General features: G+C 35.4%; 1 protein-coding gene and 1 long non-coding RNA gene across 4 annotated transcripts; one reads left to right on the top strand and one right to left on the bottom strand.

The window, feature by feature from the left end:
- Window positions 1-455: 455 nt before the first annotated feature.
- Window positions 456-15,936, bottom strand: LOC112185408 (two pore calcium channel protein 1B). 3 transcript variants are annotated; one of them, XM_024323650.2, is made up of 24 exons: window positions 15,749-15,936; window positions 15,504-15,647; window positions 15,307-15,414; window positions 15,009-15,104; window positions 14,150-14,280; window positions 12,977-13,037; window positions 12,593-12,759; window positions 12,186-12,291; window positions 11,872-11,949; window positions 11,585-11,646; window positions 10,560-10,632; window positions 10,089-10,154; window positions 9,847-9,990; window positions 9,508-9,565; window positions 9,034-9,141; window positions 8,044-8,107; window positions 6,660-6,828; window positions 5,820-5,884; window positions 5,497-5,587; window positions 4,652-4,738; window positions 3,805-3,882; window positions 2,991-3,025; window positions 2,786-2,894; window positions 456-516 (listed from the first exon to the last, which is right to left on the bottom strand). In XM_024323650.2, exons 1-23 carry the CDS (start codon window positions 15,890-15,892, stop codon window positions 2,807-2,809), a joined length of 2,223 nt encoding a protein of 740 aa, XP_024179418.1. In that variant the 5' UTR covers window positions 15,893-15,936; the 3' UTR covers window positions 456-516; window positions 2,786-2,806. The 3 variants fall into 3 exon arrangements, with proteins under 3 accessions (XP_024179418.1, XP_040370436.1, XP_024179419.1); XM_024323651.2 differs by lacking the exon at window positions 456-516 and adding an exon at window positions 1,369-2,626; XM_040514502.1 differs by lacking the exons at window positions 12,977-13,037; window positions 14,150-14,280; window positions 15,009-15,104.
- A 595-nt stretch (window positions 15,937-16,531) lies between these two features.
- On the top strand, window positions 16,532-20,292 carry LOC112185412. Its single transcript, XR_002930246.2, has 4 exons — window positions 16,532-17,020; window positions 17,121-17,224; window positions 19,243-19,338; window positions 20,076-20,292. It is a non-coding gene; the product is annotated as an uncharacterized LOC112185412 (long non-coding RNA).
- Window positions 20,293-20,723: the final 431 nt, after the last annotated feature.

Raw genomic sequence — 20,723 nt, 5'->3', positions numbered from 1 at the left:
TAATGGTCAACTTGAATTACATATTGAGCCAATCCATAAGAAACTATAAATTCGTTGTTAATAAATTGAAATCTTCGAAAGATTGATTACGCATGCTATGTTTCCCTATTATTTTTTGCTTTCTAGCATGGCGATTTCCTGCAAATGAGAGTAAAAAGAGGAACCGACAGAAAGGGTAAAAGAGGAAATATGAGGGGAAAAATGGGAAACAAAACTTGAGATGTGTGTATAAGAAATATATGAACTAAATTACTTAAAAGTATACCGTTGCAACGTCCAAAGTTCGTCATTTATGAGTCTAGTTGATAATGAAATAAAATAACAAATTGTACTTTAAAATCACTAAAGGAATGAACTGAACCTTAGCACCACATCACACTACATGAAACCTATACTCGCTAAACCAAAAAAAAAAACAAAAAAAACAAAAAAATAATCCTGTACTTTTAATTTGCATCCTCGCCCTCTATATTTCCTTCACTCTTCTTCCTGGTTCTACCAAATCACTAACGTAACCTGTCAAAAAGCACAGAAACACAACTAGTGTCAAAAAGATCAAACCTAACCAACTTATCAAATCTCTATAAAACTCACTTGCAAAGTGCAAGCTAGTGAGCAGATGCTATAGCTAATCTAGGCCATAATTGTACTAGTGGAAATGTGTGGACAAATAGGGTCCCTATGGAGGCTTCAAGAGCTTTAATGTTCGATCTTGTAAACTCGGGATGCCAGAGAGGCTTCCATCTTTAATCTATAGTCTTTTCGTATTAAAAAAAAAAAAAAAAGTGCAAGCTAGTGTGATACTTATGAAAAAAACATCATATCAAAAACATCAGGTGTTGTACCGAGTCTATGTTTTACAGAACTTGAAATTCTTCACATCAATTCTATCATTGCCTTAATTCTCAGAACAGGCAGCTTCCACAACGGCATCCCGAATCTGCAGGATCATTGTTAAAGCTCCCTAATTTTCAGACTATCCATAGTATGTTCGCCATGTTCTCTCTTCTAGAGCTCGAACAAACCTGGCAGCAACCCATGCTTGGAGATAACATGTCCCAAGCATGGGCAACCTTTTGCCAGGGTGACCAGCTCATCCTAATATCTTGAGATCCAGTGGCTTTTTTTTATCTAAAGTTGAGCTTGGCTAAACTCATGAAGAACTGTGGGTGGTGCTAAGCTCAAGAATCCGAATGCACGTCTCTCAGACCCTAATTTGAAAAATTGAGAAACCAAATCACAATTCTGTGATTATTGGCATAGTAGTAAGCTTCAAGGGAACAAACACCTATTCCCAACTCAACCTGGATTAAATTGTCATCTGGACTGAAACATCAAATCCTCAGACCAAAATAAGTTGTCTGCACCACGTCAAATCCTCAGTCAGTCAGACCAAAAGAAGAGGGAAAATGTCCAAATTTTCAAGCAACTTGCAACAAATATAAGGGGGTCCAATGGCTCAGCAAGACAAGAAGAGAGGAGAGGAGAAGACGAGAGGTGAGGAGACGAGACCGAGACTGAGAAGCACAATTAAGAAGACATCAGCAAGACAAGATAACATGGGAAACACAAAAACCACAAGACTAAGCTACAGCAGCCTTCCAGTCTTGAATAATAGCAGAGAGTAGTTTTTGAATTTATTGGAGGTGGAAGGCCATAAGAATGATCGTCTTCAAAAATCCTTTATTCCTCTCCAATCAAATAACCCAAAACACAGCAACTCCAACGGACTTTGGCCTTCTTCCCTAAAGCAGAATGGTGACTGCACAAAATACCAGTTAACTCTGTTGGAACCATCCAGCTCAACCCACTTCCATAAACAGCTTTTTCCATAAGTTTGACAAAAATAGAACAGTGAACACAAACATGACCTGGATTCTCTCCCTCACTTTTACACAGAATACACCAATGGGGAGAGAAACAACCTTTTGGCCTCCTACATTGAAGTATATCACAAGTATTCACTCACTCGTGCCACAAGCCAACCAAAAATTTGACTTTGGAGGGAACCTTAGCTTTCCATAATGAACTTGCAGGAGGGAAAATGGGATCAGGTGAACAATCAAAAAGACTCCTTCCAAAAGACTCCAGCTTCCATTTCCTAATATCCAATTTGGCCTCTACTAATCTGACTCCTTCCAAAAGAACAAACATAGAAGATACATCTTGCAGCCAAGTTAATGTCATTCTTCAAATGTTAGTACTAACATCTGGTAATTTTATCTTTCCAGCAAAGGTGAGGTACCCTCCATGCAGAATGATGAGGTAATGCATTGGCAATTGGCAATTTCAATGAATGATAAACGTACATATAGGATCCCCTTCCCTAAACCCTGAACCTCGCCTAACACTACAGCGCCTGTCCCTTAGTTTATAGCTCATTTTTGTAATAAAAAATTCTATGTTAGCTTGGCTAATTTTGATTTCTTAAACTTGGATTTCAGCTGTTAGACCCCTGAAATATGAATCCTTAAAACCTACATTTTCACTATTTCTATGTATGTGTATGTATATCAACAGTCAACAACTTTGAGAAAGATAGTCATTAATTTAAGAAGAGCATATGCTGCTACAAGCATACACTAACATCCAAGCTTCCAAGCTTCCATCATGTTGAGTTTGAAAACTGCAAGGCAGGATGCCAAGCAAGCCATTATAAAACATCCCATATAACTATACTTCCAAAATTCCCAACACTAACAAATGCTGTTATAAGAGAGCTTGAAGGACTCAACACTATCAAGGGAAGACACAAGAAAAATAAATCATTCATCAGAATCATTACCATAATGGAAAATAACATAAGCTATGCACTGGAGGACTGCGTTTCATTTAGCTCTGCACTCAACATATGATGAAGAAGAGTATCAACTCTCTGGCTCCGTGATTTTGACCTGTACAAGACCAAAGATGTGGGTTTAGACTATCTGTAACAAGGAATACGAGCAGGTGACAACTTTATATAGCCACAATTAGCTAGAAATACATACCCTATGGATCGATGTCGGCCTTTTACTCGTTCCACCTAATTAATAGAAGAAAATATAATTAAACAAGATGATATATTGAGAACTGAACTGAATATGGTTGGTGGTCCAAGGTGCTGCCACCATGATAACAGGAAAAAGCTCTAGAAATATTAGACAAAGAAAGAATGGCTCCAAGATTCCAATTTAAATTTTGGGATGGCATCATATCTAACCTCATAATGCTTAGAAATCAGTTAAGAATAGACTCACTGTTAAACAGTTTACAATCATCTGTTGCTATGTAGGCCCCTATTTTATAACAATCATACCTTTAAGTTAAAGCAAATCGGGCTACTTAGGCTCACATTCTTAGACAAGCATACTAGTTTGGTGAAAGCAAGTCCACAAATTAGCTAAATGTCACGTTAAGTAATGATGGATAACCAAAATTGGAAATATATACATTGAGTGAAATCACTACATGCAAGTAGTACTGCAGCACTAGGAACTTAATTTGTTTTATATTTTAAAACATATAGGGTGCCAAATATATTATCACATTTCCAAAATATGAAGATATCAAGGAAACACGGGACTCGTATTTGCATGACTTAATTTCAAGTAAATCTAGAGAATTTAGATGACAGAATGAATTCCATACTTTCTCCTTGAATTTGTAAATGTAGATCTGGAAAGACTTTAACACAACTGCAATCATTATATCTCATAATGGCTATATTTGTAAAAAGATACAGAAAGATTTTAAGAAATTTTGACAATTGTAGTATAACTCCCAGCTCCCAAGTCAGAAAATAAGTTTAAAGGAGATCCTGACCTCCTTATGGTTTTCACAAATTTCTGCAGACTCGAGATCCATTTCAGCAAAGAAAGCCTCCAGGACAAAAGCCACAACCTGCAGTTACATAAAAGAAAACATTATTGTCTTCCTAAGAAAGTCAAGTAGAAGCATTTCCACTTGGATAATAGATACATATAATCTAAGAATTCTTTACTAGTTTAAGACATTATTACCCAACCTCATTTTAAAAGTTTAAATAGAACATTATACGGATGCAAAGAGATTTTTCCTTAAATTGATAAAACAAGATTATATAAACAAAAGAATTGTACTGAGAAAAATTTAGTCCTGAGACACAATGCTGAGGACCAAACAGAGAATTCCTCATCACTTTTGTTCTGTCCTTATTGTATTTTATTTCTCAGAGAACTTTGTCTTTGGATAGAGATTATCATGTTCTTTCTAGAGCTATTGTATGTGGGATCAACATGACAGTCTTCATGTGTGCTAAGTAGGAAATTACCTCAAATATGTGCAACGGGTTAACTACCTTTCCATCTCAGCTTGGGAAAATGCTTGAATGTGGGATGACAATAATGATAATTGGTTAAATGATTTCCCATTGGCCTGATTTTTTTTCTATTTTTATATAGAGATCATATTAAAGGGGACCTAAATTGTGGATGGTTTCAATCATTGAACTGTGTTAGGAAATAATTATACAAAGACCAAAAATTCAAATATAATCTCACCCACCCACCCACCCACCCTCCCAAAAAAAAAAAAAAAAAAGAAAGCACACACACCTCCTGTTCTGTTGTGTGTCAGTAGAACCTTATAAAACGAAGTACGAGAATTATTGAAGCAGCATTTTAGAACTTACCAAATTCAGTAGAAGTAAGACGGTTATAAGATAGAAACTGACAAAATATAGAAGGCTCCAAGAAGTTCCTGTTAAAGCCTTGTAACTCTGAAATGGTTAACCACATGTAATTAGTGACACGATACAATAATAAACCTTATTTCATCTTTAACCAGTTGGCATGAAATTCAGTACAAATGTGAGGTAAAAAGTCACTTCAACTTAATTGCCTAAGATTTGTTCCTGAACAACTATAAAAAATTTAAATTTCAGAATCTGCTCCATGAACTATAGTGGGTTCAAGAAATACTATGGAATATGAGAAGCTACTTCATCAAGCATATGTGATCGGGAAAATAGTTGGAATTGCTTAAAAACATGTTCCTGTTTTCCTAACATATTTGGAGGAATATGTTCTGGTTGGAACCTCTGGGAGTGTCAACTAATACAGAAAGGATATTGCATACAAGCATCCAGATATCAGAACATACAGAAAGGCATTCTTTAAAAGCTGTGGTATTGACAAGTATTTTGAGCATAAATCACTTCAACAAGGCAGTACTATAATTACATCCACATCAGCCTCCAGACCTTTCTTTTTGTTTCCATAGAAAAAAAAAACAAAACAAAAAAACAAACAAACAAAAGAATAGCCCGCATTCGCAAAAATTAATTTAAAGAGCAAAGGAAAACAACACAGCAAAGGATAAACAGAGAAAAAGTACTTGACATCCAAGATAAAAGCATGCTCAAGTGCTCAATGGAGATATGAACAAGGGAACTTTTGTTGGTCAACTAGCCATTTGATATAAATCAGATAATGGATGTGAGAAACATCAAACACAATAAAGGAATTGGAAGTATACCTGCATCCAATCTTGCCAGTTTCCCGTGACTAGTAAATTGAAAAGTGTCACCATCCCATTTGGATAGTCATTGAAGTTGAAAAGTAGATAGCTTATTTTGTCAAGAAAATTCAACGAATAGACATTAACATGGAAATAAAGCCATCGTTATGCCTACGTAGAAATGCAGCTAAATGACTTATCAAACTAAAATTTCATAACTCTGGGAAATTTATACAGTAGTATGAGGTTAAATCTTGTAATCTTAAAGAAGTTTAGAACAATTCAATCATCTATGAATAACCACAGGTCCAATGAAAATTTCCATAAATGACAAAGGATACTCGTTGTCATAAAGATCTGTTGCTTCCAAATTGGCATTTCCAGCATTAACAATCCCGCCGAAGATCTACAGATTAAATAGGAAATAAATGCTTACAGACTCTTGTGATATTAGCATAAAGGTGGAACTGAGAAGCTTAATACAGTTTAGATTTCTTTAGAATTTAATTAAAAATGGAGTATAACCACCATTGACGCATGGAATGATCGAATGCAAATGTACTATGTTTTGAATCTAAAATGGTGAAATATGGTAGAAGTTTGTTGCACCTATCCCACTAAAGAACTTGGCGACATTTATACACAATGTAGAGCAAACAAGGGCTTGCAGTCATTCACGAACTTGTCCTAAGCCATCAAAGTACACAAATCGCAGCAAATGAAGAGCAGGAGATTAGGAGAGCATCTACTACAATTAGCTTCTCTGTTTTTTTTTCTTTCTTTTTTTCCTTAAACGATTAAAACTACTTTTCGCATACAGGATATTAGTAGAACCTAAACATAATCTTTGTTGGAACAAAAGAGAGGCAGTGGAAGGAAGCTTGTACGTCCATATACCTGTACACCAACTGCATAATCTATCTTAAAATAAACATGACACAAAATATGGTCCCATTGTATGTCATCGAAACTTGGCATGAGGACTCAAGATGTGGCAACAAAAGCTAAATAAGCATCTAATAAAAATTGCTTCTTCATTTTTAGTCATTCGTCGCTTGTACAAAGTTATTTGTATTGTAAAGGATATGTATGTAGGCATACTTTAAACAGAAAATTTAGATACTGAAATTTGCGGAACTATTGGAACAAAAGACAAGCAGAGAAAAAGAGGTCCGAAGTACCTGTACACCAAGCGTACAATAGATGTTCATGACACAAAATATGGTCCCAAGGTATGGCATCAAACTTGGTATAAGAGTTAAGAATGTGGCGATAAAGGCTCGGCAACGCTGGACATGCATCAGGAGCCTAATCAATCGTAACATCCTTGCAATGAGGAGGTAGCGAATCCTGTTGACAAGAAAGACAGATGCAATTACATCCTCTTTATTTTCATTATTGTAAGAGCTTATAAAATTTGAGAACAAATTCACAATAATATATTGCTAAGCACGAGGAGACACATCTTGGTCATGTGTTCTCAATAGATTATTTAAAACCATCTATTTTGTGTGTGTGTGTTATCCTGATACTCATATTAGAATAATTTCTCTGCTACCCAATATCCATAATACACGAGTAAATTTGCAATTTGCACTCAAGAACTAGGTCATAAATCTGGGGTTAGGTTCAATAGCGCTATATTTAACACAAGATACAGAACTTTTAAACCATGAAATCTTCAGTCATTCAATGGCTAGGATTAATTATGACATAACAAATAATTTAAATAGCAAATAATTCTTCATCTGGAAATAACGTAATCATCCCTACTCTCTCCTCTCCTTTTTCCCCTCTTCAATTACGTTTTATGACTTTATCACTCTTCAGCATCTTTTTCATTCTATGGACAGCCCCATATAGCAATATACTTGGTTATTTCCCTAGCGTTCTGACATTAATCCCAGGCCGGCATGAAATAATAGTCTGTTATCATTTATATGCTAGAATTAATCATCCTTGTAGTCCCAAGTATTCTCCAGTATAATCATAGAATCTAATAGGAAAACATGTGTAGAATTTCAGAAACTGGAATTACTTTTGCCATATAAAGGTTTATGCTCATCTGAATTTTGGATTTGTAATTCTTATGTTTTCATTTGGTCTTGGATCCAATTAAAAGAAGAGAGCGATGGTTAGAAGAGAAGAAAAATGATGCCAAAAAATACATATATGATATAGAAGAAGATGAAGATGAAGAACGCAGTACACAAAGAGAACGTAATTTGCTTCAAATAAAATAATTGTTAAGCTACTCGTAGAGACCATTGAGAGTCATAAAATCTAAAGGTCCAAGAATTGTGTAAGAAATTGAGTAATTTATTTGGTGCCATTGAACCCAACCCATAAATCTGATGATGAAAAGAGTACAAATCCTCATAAACAATGCAGTTGAACAAAACAAGTCCTTCATTCTGTAGACAAATAATTTTCAGATGAAAGATCATGATAGTCATTTCAACTTGATGAAGACATTAATTTGACATAAAGAAAAATCAGGACCATTGCACATAGAGGAGATATAACTTGATACACATGCAAGGTATTAAAATTTGACACCCCTACCATTCTCCGTTTGTAAGGAAAGTTAGTCCTTCTGGAGCAGCAAAAGTTAGCGTTTCTCCAATAGCTGCAAATTTAATACTCAAGATGTCACACATATAATTGAATCTAACAAAAAGAAGAAAACATATAAAACCGGAATGATACAATAAACGGACACATGCTAGACATGATTACACACACTCATAAATGCAAAATCAAATTCTTTTCAATTAGTGTTTCTTGCTACCATTTGTAATCACACTGATATTGACCCAAAACTGTTGAGTGTGTGTGTGTGTGTGTGTGAGAGAGAGAGAGAGAGAGAGAGGAAAAAACTGAGAAAATGTGGAGGTTCGAAAAGAATTTCTCAATGTTACACAGCAGACCTCCACATTATTCTGATAGAAAACATATAATGATAATAGCTGTTTTAAGATCAAAAACTAAAACTGACAGCTTTTCAAAATTAAACATATTACTTTGGAAAACTCAATACATTCTAGATACGGAAAGCTTGAGATCAGATAAAAATGTGCACTGAATTTTAGGTTTTTTTTGTTTTTGTCCTCAACTATAGCCTATAAAACTATAAAACAAAGCATCTGAAGAAACAAATAGCCGTTTAGAATGCAATAAGATAAAATCATCGAACCATATGTCAATAACTATGAATTTAACAAAAAGAACAAATAGGGAGTCTCAACAATTGTCTGTTACAAACTAACACTAATACCAGGTGTCCAGATGTCATGTTTACGCCATGTGGTATTGTCATAATGACTGACTCAATAGTGCTTCCCATAGGAGTTAGGACTTAATGCAGATAATCCAGATCTGCCTCCCAAGAACCTTTTTGGGCCGCACGGTTATTAATACTATGCTTTCTATTGTTTTGATCTAGTAGTTAATAAATTAAACCAGTGAAAGAATTACTGTAAAGATAATGAGCACTTCAAAACCAGTTTGTTACATTAAGCAGAAGAAAAACAAAAGATTGTGCAGACATATTACCTATAATCAATGTGACCAGAAAATCAAACCGATTTTGGCCATCCCTCCAATAGTTCTCAAATCCAAATGAATAGACTTTCAGAGCCATTTCCAGTACATATACCCACCCTATGGATAAGAAAGAAAACCACTAATCAACAATTTAAAGCTTCTTTTGTTAGCATCAATTGTCAATAAATGACATCAACCACAAGCTGAAAGATTAAACAGGGAGATTAATCAACAAGAACCAGATAATGTAATGTAATTACTCAAATGGCCTAAACCGTAAAATTAAACTATTTTGTGTGCTTGAACTCGTTAAAATTGAGTAACTTCTAAATATATGATGATCTCCGGTCACGAGTGTAACTCATAGCACACCATAAACATCTTCCAAAACCAATGAAATTTGGTTTGGACATTATCATATGCATTATCATTCCTCTTACATAACAAGCTACCAGAAGAATTAATGTGCAAATAAGCCCTTACCAAGGATAAACTCCATTGATTGCCATACCTTCTGAGCAGAATTGTTTTCTATGTCAAGCTGAAACCGAACAGAGATTAAAATTAACACACTTCATAGTTGAAGTCAAAATTTGAGCAATAACAATCATTTGAAGGAACCATCAAGACGTCAAATGATTCTGTCGTGGTTTACAAGTCGTTTAACAATCCATTTAACTCTTTGTAAAATATGAAACATGAAAGCAGTCCAAATCCAAAGGTAAAGGAGATATTTTTCTCATGTAGACAAGAATAGAAAATTATATTTTATACACACTTTAAACGATGAGTCCAGCACTTGTGTAAAATTTTAAGCCTTACCGTAGTTTCAACTATAACAGCAGATAGATTGATTATGAGTATGAAGGATATTATGTATCCAAATTTGGGGCTCCGAATAAAGGCCTTCAACTTCTCTGAGAAGGGAGAATGGTAAAACGAAGGGACCTTTTCAAACCAAGATGGCTGCACCCAAAATTTGCACCACCAAACTTCAGTTTGAGAACTTCATTATCAATTATAAATATATAACTTTTGTATGTCTTGGATAAATTTCGACTTACAGTATCCTCCTTCTGGAATCTTAGGGCAATGGCGTTACAGAGGTCAGTGAATTCGTCTAGGTTGATCTGCAGGAAAAAACAGAGAATAGTTCAGCAAACAAATGACGAGAAGCACAGTCAACAAGTGATAATATTAATAAACCAACCAGTGAAATATATATAAAGGAATAATAATATTAGCATGAGCATGAATTGAAGAAAAGTTGTGTTCAAAAGTAAAAGAAAAAATACCAACGAAGACAAGTTAAAACAAATGTCATCGGTTATGCAAAGACGAAAACAGGATGAAAAACAAAAAGAAACTAACTAAACCAATATATAGTAACAGAACTGAGACACACAGGCTGCCTGAAATGTACAGACAACAACAGAAATCGATAAAGTCATCTGGGTGATGAAAAAGAAAGTATTTTTTGCTGTGGAATAAAAGATACTAAAAGTCTAAAAATGCTTGTAAGAAAATTTATCTGCCTTGAAGTCTCCACTGTCATCCAGCTCATCAAATATCAGCTCAAATTCTTCTCTTGATATTTTTGGCAAAGTCCTAAAATCACATTAAAAAAAAATTATTGAACTCCAGATGATAAATATCACAAAGGGGTAGTTCAATATTGGAATTATTTCACAAAAGGATATTACCAATCACTGTAACAAATAGTGAGTGGGTCAGTCAAGCAAATACTGAATTGGAATAGTCAGTTCTACTGATGTAAGTAATGACACTACTCCAATCACTATGCAAGATGAGAATTCCAAGTAAAATGTAGAAAAGCCTAGCTATTACCTGCCGATTATTGAAGTTTTAGCAGACGGTGAGGAGAAAGTAGAGGGGGCGGTGCAAAGTTTAGCTCCACCACACTTTCCCAGTGAGTTAAAATTTTGGTTTTAGAAGAGACTAACAGTGAGGAGGTAAGTGAAATGTTGGCTTTACTAGTGTTATTAAAAAGAGTTGGTTTGGTGGGCTCAAAAATGGATGATAGTAGTGGGTAGCCTTCTGGTGAGTCTTTTAACAAATTCCTGATTGATGTTAACTCAGATCCAATATTTTCTCCTGCTAGTTTCATATGGCAAGCTGGGAGCCTAAGGTTAAGGTTTTAGGCTGGTTGGTGGCCCACAGGAGAGCAAAAGAAATTTATATGCTTTTCACAGCCAAGGTCTGAAAAACCTAGCCAAAAAGGAAACCAGAATCGTGTTAAATAAAACTTTATACGAAACCAAAATCATAGCAGCCTGCAAAGGCCTTGCCACGACCACTTAGACAGTTATACCATCAACGTCAGATCCGAATTCTGGTGAGCCTGTTGGGCAATCCTAGTTGGATTGTTGAAGGCGGAGTCATGCCGTGTTTAACAGAAGATTCTAGCAAGTAGCAACAATATTTCAACAAAAGCACTACTAAATAGATCATTCATGCAGAAGCAAAGTAAGCCATGTTGATGCTCCTCTCCTCACTGGTGTATCAAGTGCAAGTTATCAAATAGATGAGATTGAATTACCTGTATTTGTTTAGTTCCTCAAACAAACGTATGCACTGGTCCTTATTGATATATCCAGCGTTCTGTCAAGCACAAAATAACCAAACACTTGGAACCATGCAATGGGATAAAAATAGGGGAGTTATTTTGGTCGCTCCCCTAAAAAAAGAATATAAGAAAATGCATGATGAGTATGAAAGATAAAAAGACTCTAATGGCTCTTTTCCTCTGTATGGAACAGATGAAGCAAAACTTGATGGAAAGCATGCCAAAGGAAGATCTAATCAGTAAGGAACACCATTACTTACATCCTTTTCTATTAAATGAAAGGCTTTCTTCAGTATAGTTTTCCTCGTCTGGTCCATCTCAGAAACTTGCTTTACAAGCTACAAAATAATGATAATTTAGCATGCAATATTCCTATTCCCGAATATTAAATAAATAACCCATCAAATATTGTTTGTGTGATAGGAAAGATATCAGCTCTACATACACATGTGGCAAATAAATATGAATAAAATTATTTCATCCACAAAGTTGTTCAGAAGCAGATCAAATATACTGTGTTATCCATGTGATTAGTTCACAAGTAAAAGAAGCATTACACAAGAATAAACCACACCTGACTTTTGAAGCTGTCATACACGACGGCAAGGATCAAATTCGTGACAAAATAGACTCCTAGCAACACGTACAGAACAAAAAACAAGCAATACCAACGTGAAGCCCTAAAATCAAAACAGAATATCATTAGAGATTGATACTAAGGACCATATGGAAAGAATAGGAGTTCAAAATTCTGTAATATAAGATATTAGGAAAAAAGTGAAACTGGAATGCAAGGAAATTATAACTAGTTCTAGTTCTGATTTGGAAAGGAGCTAAAATGACTGGAAGCAAAAGTGAAACTGGTATGAGTCAAACTCCTCAGTGTGGTATGGCAAATGGGAACTTAAGCTTACTAGCTGTAACTAAAAACATGAGGAAGGAATATGAAGTTTGTAATATAATTTTTTAGGCCACACTTACTTGTAGGCTGGTATCCAGACATCTGGATTGTTGGATGTGGTGAATAATACAAACATCTGATATAATGTGGTACCATATGAAGTAAATACCAATGTCCCCTGGTCAGTATCTTCAAACATGACATAAGCTAGCCAACTGGAAAACAGAAGAAATAAAAGCCCTAAACCCTGCAATTGAAGAAATAAACTGTGAAATGAGAACAATAGAGATTTTACTTCTGTATGGAACTGAAAAGCTGAAATCGAAACAGAATCAAATGGAAGCGTGCCATACAGTCAAAACCCAAAAAAAAAAAATGGAGTAGCATTTAGCATTACCAATAACCAACATAACAAGAACACAACACTAGTATAAGTTAAGCAAAACAGTGAATAGTAAACAAACCAAGACGTTCAAGTATGTGCCAAACATTCCAGCCAAGATGAGCATGCACGATCGTAATTCCCTATCAATGAAAGAAATTAGGAACATAAATAACAGATCAATTGTAATTATGTCGTTAAACAAGGATGAAACAATATCAAATCAAGTAAGGTTATAATGATAAAGTGCCCAAATTATACACCATATAGCATCATTGCTGGCTTAAAAGAAACAACAAAATCAGTTTATAGGCTGCTCTGCTTTTAGAACTTAATCTATATACCAGCAATTAGACTAGTGTGGTTCCCAGTTTGATATAACTGATGGGTTCGGTAAAATTGAAAGGCAGAATTTCTCTACAAGCCTAAAGTCAGTTGCCTGCAGCAGTGTCTGCACTTATGAGCATGGTATGCCCCTGAATCAAAAATAGATGACCAGATATCAGCGTTTCTAATGTGGCACTTACTTTTCTTCACATGAACAAAAAATAGCATGATATGCTCCTGAAATGACCAACAACAAAAAAAAAACCACCAGCTGGCTAGAACGCTACATATTGTTGACCCACATCCTAATGGCTTAACCCTTTGAAAAATAGTGGGTAGACCCCCAGTTGAATCCCTGTAATTGCGAAGAAGCCAGCCAAATAAGTTGATCTCCACATGTTGGATGCTAATGGAGGAGAGACACTCAAATGTGAGCGGGAGTGTAGACTCTAAATAAGTTGCCCCACATCCTAACAGCTTAAGCTCTTGGAAATAGTGTTAAACCAACCACCACAACCACCAAAGAACTAAATCGTAAAAGAAAATTTTACAAATAATAAGAATAATAATAGATCTAAAGTTATGCTTCAACTAAGTTATTAATTTCAGTAAGATTGTAGTTCCATTTATCATCTTCCTTGCTGAAATTAATACAAGAAAATTTCTTGAGAACCAAATTAACAAGGATGGTCACAGTAGAATGCTACAAAAAGTAAAACTGAAGGCAACCACTATTAAAAAAGAAAAGAAAAAAAGAACAGATGTGTGTGTGTGTGTGTCTCTGTGTGCGTGCGCAATTTCACATTAGGTCACTTCTTCCTCCACATTTTTTCACTGAACTTGACAGAAACCTCTTACTGACTTGCCCCATCTGTATATGATTTACTTGCAATGAATAAACACAGAATAGGGTTTTATCGCACAATACCTAAAGTTCAATATGAAAAAGATGACTCTGATATATGGAGCAACCCGTAAAGGGAGAGAATCAAAGGCAACTGGAGACAAATAGAGAACATAAGCCAGCAAATCAGCAACCAAAATTAACAGGCATATGACCTGTGAAAAAAGTACATATATATATCAGTACACAAAATAAAACAAAAGTATCAAGAATTTATCACATTTGGTGGATATCTCAAATATTTATTTAAAACTTCATTTTTTTACCCTTTGCACAACAGAAGCTGCTTTATTTTCTGCACTACATATGATGTTGAAGGTATCAATGGTCGTAAAAGAACAGGTATTATGGTGTACACATCTAGAAATGATAAAGTAGTTCGGGTTCTCCTACTACTGTGGCCACTAGAAAGCAGCTACAACTCATCAAAAAGAAAGCTTATGAAGGCCGAAATCTATTCTGAAGGAGATTTTGTTGGATGGTTCTGAGCTTATTCCTTTTATGAGAAGATAACTGATTTCTGCCTGTACATAACTAGAATCCTAGAACATAATTTTATTCCATTTATAACAAAGAAAATTTACCCAAAGACGTGAACATGAAAAGCATATTTAAGCTGCCTCACATGATAAAACATGAAAATCACACACTTCCCAATTTTCTTGTAAAAAGAGAATGGAGCTAGCAGCTATCAAAATAAGGAAAAGAATTGGCAGTCGCTGTCCTAGAAATAGATATACACTTGAGAAACAAAGGGATGTTTATGTAGCACCAACTGTAACCAACAACAAAGATCCCCCTCTGCCACACCCTGCCCCTTGAAAAAAAAAATGGCTGACCGGAGATTATTTGGATATGTACAAGGCCGAACGCATACGCCTACCTTGAAATGAGTAAGAGGACTATTCCAATAGAGACGGAACCCCACATATGAAATTGGAAAGAAAATATGCACCATGAGCACAATCAGTGTTATGCCCTGCAGACAACAGAATAAAACAAATTGAGATAATAATTAAAAAAAAACAAAAAACAAAAAAAAAACTAGCTATCTAGTGCACCATCCGTTGGAAATTGGCCAGAAAGAAAAAAAAATGAATTACAACAAGTGCCAATACTAGTATCTTGTGGGAAAATGAGAAGTATGCTTGGAGAAGAATTGTGAATGTAGAAGAGTGTACCTCATAAATAAGGGACTCTGTAGGAGTCAAGTAGGGCAATTGGCCGAGATAGTAGTAATCCCTGTCACTGCAAGTATGATCAGTATACGTGGCACACCACAGAGGTTTCTGCACACAATTGAAGACACAAATTATTGAAGCAATAACAGGGGGGGGATTATACTGCGATGTGAGGAAGGAGGCTTGGGATTAGAAACCTCAAGGAAATTGAGAATCAAGAGGGCGAAGTAGAGTAGGGCCCAGAGGAAGCTGAATCGCACATAAAGGAAGTAGTATTTTGCAGAGCTATGAAAAGATGAGAGATCAAGTATCTGCTCAGGTAAGCCAATGCCGTCTTCCGCCTGCAAATTGCATTTTACTTTTAACTCCATTTCAATTTCAATCATTAATTGATGAGAGAATGAAGAAGATGATGAGAATTGAGGAAATGAGAGAGAGAGACCAAGTCGACGAGAGCGGCTGCTTTCTGATAAGAAGAGCCGAAGGTGATGGCATCGGAGCGGCGTTTGAAGCTCTTGGCCCTGGACAGATCGCCGCGGCGTCGGGGACTACTACTGCCTTCTCCGTTAAGCAATGGGTCCTCCATTTGGTTTTGGTTGTTTTTGGCTTTTTGAGGCGGGGGATAAGTGAGTATTTATTTATCATGGACGCGGGTATTACGTGTAAAGGTGGTAGCGGAAGAGATACGGATTTGATTTGACTCTGTATCTGTGATGTGATGTGATGTGGGGTTTGAATTATTTATTCGTCAAGCATCAGTGCGATGTCGGCAATTGCAAATTAGAGGATTTCCTTTTGGCTTTTTTTATGAATAAACCCGCCCAGCAACAAGAATAATTTACACTGTGGTCGCGCATACGATCTTGCGAGTGTCACGCCCGAGACAACGGCGGCTTGCCACGTAATAAATGAAGGATAAAGGCAAGTCCAAGCCTAAATGATTATTCGCACATTATCTCATAAATCAACTCTTTTATATTGAAAACGACAAAAATCAATCTTTGGAATAAAAATATAGTTACAAAACTACTTCATATGGAAGAAATATTCTAAAAAGGCTATCCACTCCGCAAGTTGGAAACAAAAAGGAATGGCTATTTCAGTATTTTCACGCACCCTTAAAAGGAGCCAACACTCTGCAAAGGTTTTATTCTAATCGCTTCGGCCGACTGGCCTCTCTGTGCCGGTACACTCTCACCCGCTACACCTCAAAGACTAGGAATTTACTATATACTAAAACAAAGTAGGAGTACGGTAGCTTATGAACAGTAATTCCTTAGTAACAGTGTAGTTCTGGTTTTGCCCTTGAAGCATCTTCTGTTTTACCTACTTTACCCAAACAGGTGTGGCATCTTCTGCGTCTTCCAGCCGTTAAATTTCTGTGGCTTTTTAAGTCGTGGCAGTCCGTGCTTGCTTCCAGAAAAAACAATGACGGTGACAGAGGTCGAAAGAGACTGTAAGAGCGAAGAGTCTCTTTTAGTTCTACCACAATACTCCAATAGCTCAAGTGAAAGTCGCCTGCATGCAGTGAGCGGACTCAACGGCGAGAGAGGACAAATTGGAGGCTCTTTCCCTACACGATCTCTCCAATCCAATACCCATTAGACTGGAGGAAAACGGAACCAGAGGAAGGTGGTGCATGGTAAGCGACGCCGCCAGGTGACCGGCACGATTCGCATCTCAGGGAGTCCACTCCCATTCAATAACTTCAAAGGTAAGATTTAACCATCTGATTTGTTTCAATAAATTTGCACAAGTTTGGGTCTTTGATTGTACTGAAAACAAGTTTTGTCCTTTGGTGGTTGAATGAATAGAACGCCTTGGAGAGATCGATCAAGAATGAACCAGTTGGGACTTTTGCTGAATCAGTGTCATTCAAGTGATTTGTGCATGAATTCAGTCAACTGATCATCCCAAGGTATTCTCTACACTATGCTATATCTTTTTTTTTTCAAATTAGGAATTAGGGTTGTGTGAATTGTGATTATTAGACTATTGCGTGATTGAAAAAGAAAGCTATAGCAAATGTTTTTGATGGCTCGGTTTTGACGGATTCTCCCTTTTATAACTTTCTCTGTATCTCCTGTTTTTGTAGCTTGAGTTTCCAATGAATTAGTTACGGCTGTCTTCTTTTTATTACAAATTGCTTTTTGAAACTTGATCAAAATTGTAGAGCCAGAGGATGTAGTTGTGTTTGATATATATAAGTTGATGAATGACTAATTGGCCAGTAGATGTACTGATTGACCTGTTTTGTAGTTCGATGAAAACCCTATGCAATTTTAGTTTATCATTAACTTTTAGGTATATTTCTTCGTCTCTTAGTCCGATTTGGTTGAGTTTTCTATGAACTTTGGTTGTTCAGCTCTAAGGAGTTGTGGAGCCTTACAATGTCCTTTTTATTAGACCAAACCAAATTAAAAATAATAGGATACTAAATGCGTCTTTCCTTTGAAACAGATTTCTTATGAAATAAGCTTACTGGATCCAACATTACTACTTATGAAGCACATACCCAGAGTTTCTTATTAATTCTTTATGTCTTATATCTACTGTGCAATTTTTAGAAAACCATACTGCATGAAAGATACTACTATGAAGTGTGAATTTATGATATGGCTAGGGGTGGTTTTTATCAACAAACAACATTTTTATCTCTCATTTGAAGATTTGGAGCAAAAGTTATAAGGAAAGAGAAGCTGAAAACTTTTGTTTATTGCATTTCCTCATTTCACACATACTGAAGAACACGTTCATTCTTAAGCAGAAGAACTACATAAGTGACAACTTCACAATTATAAAGGTAAGCGAACAACTAAAGGGAATATATATATATATATATATATATATATATATAGCAAGTTCTTAAGTTGTAAGGAGTGACCAGGAAGCAGTGGGAATTTTCCTTTCTTAAGAATTAAGGTTTTCATTGAGTAAATTATTTCTTATAGCAGATGGGTCTTGGCAGAATGAGTTTTGTGGGGTTTTGTTTCTTGCTGGGAAATTAGTGTTCTTTTTGGTATTTGGTCTAATAATTTGTTGACCGTTAGGTACTATTGAGACTGAGTTTTGACACTGCATAACAATCAACAAAACTTTGAGTTAGTTCCTACCAATTTTGAATTTTGATGAACAGAATCTTCCATAACTCTAATAGTTAGAACTTTTCAGGTTTTATGGGAGATTTTTTGGAAGACTACTAATAATATAAAGATCATAATTAAGTCCACCCATTCTCATTCGGTAAGTTACCTAGATGTTTACATCTTAGCTTTGGGAGAAACATCAAACTATTCAACTTGGACATAATGATGCTATATTTGAATTGAAAACTGTTGTCAATTGCAAAGTACTAGCAGTAAGATCATAAAAACTAATTTATTGTCTGAAGTGTCAACAAAGACCAAAATTTTAGCATCTGATTTGTGTGATTAAAATGCTTTGACTATGAGTGTACCATGTCAGACTTGATCCTATACGAGAGGGTGCTAAAACGTGTCAATCATTTGGTCAAGAGATATATTTTCCTTTGTTTTAGCCTTTACAGAACAGGTAACAGAAGGAAGTTGAAGTGCTTCTCTTGGATACTGTAGGTCATCTTGACGATGATCTTTTGTATTGGTCCCAATTGTCTTCCATCATTTTCCTAGACCACAAAGGCATTACTAAGAGATAGTGCTAATGCTAATAGTTGCTCATTGATAAAGTTATGTAATGAACTTTTGACCCACATATGTTAGTTAGGTTAAAGTTCATTATTAGGAATGAATTATATAATGTTGTTGTGACTGTTGTTTAACAATATTGTGGTCATATCTCTGACATAGACATTGGGCTTTTGGAAAGACTTCTCTATAACAGTAAAGCGTGTTTTCCACCTGATGGTGCTTTAGCGTATTTTAAGTTTTTGATTAAAATTGAAATGTTGCATTGCAGTGAAAGCCATGACCGTTTGCTGAGCGGAAGTTTTATATAGCATTTCCTTTATTTCGTGGCACATCAATTTATGCAGATCTGACCAAGTAATCTCAGGTATATTGCAATAAAGTCAAGCATAACTTCTAATAGAATTATTTATTACCTTTTCTTTTCTCTGGATGGTACACATAGAATAATTCTCTTTGCTAATTTGAAAGGCTATGGAAAAGATTAAATGCTTTAATGAACATCTTTTGTATGTATGTAGTATGTATTATTATTATATTTTTTTTTAGCATATGTGTGTGTGTGTTTGAAAGTGAAGGTGGTTCATATAATTCCATAATTCATGCTGCCTTCTTTAATAGAGAAAAAGTGAAAAGACCAAAATCATGGAAGCTAGAGTTATTGAGGAATATAAAAATTTATGTGTGCTAGCTGCCTTTATATTAGAAATAATATTATGTCAATGGCCAGAACTTCCTCATTACAAAGACCACTGATTGAAGCACCAAATCGTTCACATTCACAAAGATTCAATATTTTACAACGTGGTCATATTAATTTATCCACAACAATGCATATCAAATCAGAAAAGGAAACTTCATCGTTTATCAAATCAAAGAGAGAAATGTACAGATTAGTAACATATACTTTATAATTGGCACAGAGATAAACAAATGAGCAAAATTCATTACACTTGCATTGTTATATAGTATAATACTTTATAATACAGGTTAACATGTACACTTTAATGTAACATAGTAGTATGACTATGAAGTCCCAATTGTTTGTATACATGTACAGTTTAAAGCACTGTATTAATTCAGCCTTTTCTCTTGCTCTTGCAGATAACTGAGATCTTCAAGTGGGTAAGAAGACTTCAAAGATTGATATGCGTTATTCGAGATTCTCCAAAGAAAGCTAAACAATCATTTACTTGGTGCTAATTTCAATTTTAGATTGGTTGACGTATTGACAAATCAATTTTAAACACCATTTGATTATTCTTCTTTTTCTTCAAGTAGTGAACAACTAAATATGATACCTGAGTTGGTCCTTTTTTTATTTTATTTCTTAAGAATTGAATAGTTTTATTAACCATATATGCGTAATTGTAATTGTCCCAATTGTTCACATCAACATAGCTTTACATACAAAATTGGTAACCATAACAAATCCCGCAGCATCGCGCGGGGACTTTTGCTAGTAATAAGAATAAAACGTTGATGAGCTTAGGCGCTCAATAAGCAATCTTTATCTTAACTAGTTGGATCAAGCATGACTGAAAATAGAACAGGAATGAAACAACAACAAACTGCAAAGTACAAAGTATAAATTAATACTTAAAAAGCTTTCAAAAAATCTCTAAAAATATAGTGTGACAAGCGAGAAAACAGCTCGATGGTTGCTAGACTATGACCACCTTTAACTCAGGTGGTTAGGTCCAATACCCGCACAATATCCAGTGGTCAGGTCCAATATAATCCGCTTAGTCC

This window comes from Rosa chinensis, chromosome 2 (genome assembly GCF_002994745.2).
Source record: "Rosa chinensis cultivar Old Blush chromosome 2, RchiOBHm-V2, whole genome shotgun sequence".
NCBI classification, from domain to species: domain Eukaryota; kingdom Viridiplantae; phylum Streptophyta; class Magnoliopsida; order Rosales; family Rosaceae; genus Rosa; species Rosa chinensis.
The sequence above is the reverse complement of the archived record's forward strand: the minus strand, read 5'-3'. Positions and strand labels throughout refer to the sequence as shown.

Excerpts from the sequence above, each read along its gene's own strand:
- LOC112185408 (XM_024323650.2), bottom strand. The coding sequence starts at position 15,892 with ATGGAGGACCCATTGCTTAACGGAGAAGGCAGTAGTAGTCCCCGACGC. Across the intron at positions 15,648-15,748 it reads CAGCCGCTCTCGTCGACTTG|GCGGAAGACGGCATTGGCTT; the intron begins GTCTCTCTCTCT and ends TGCAATTTGCAG. Across the intron at positions 10,633-11,584 it reads GAGGAACTAAACAAATACAG|GACTTTGCCAAAAATATCAA; the intron begins GTAATTCAATCT and ends ATGTGATTTTAG.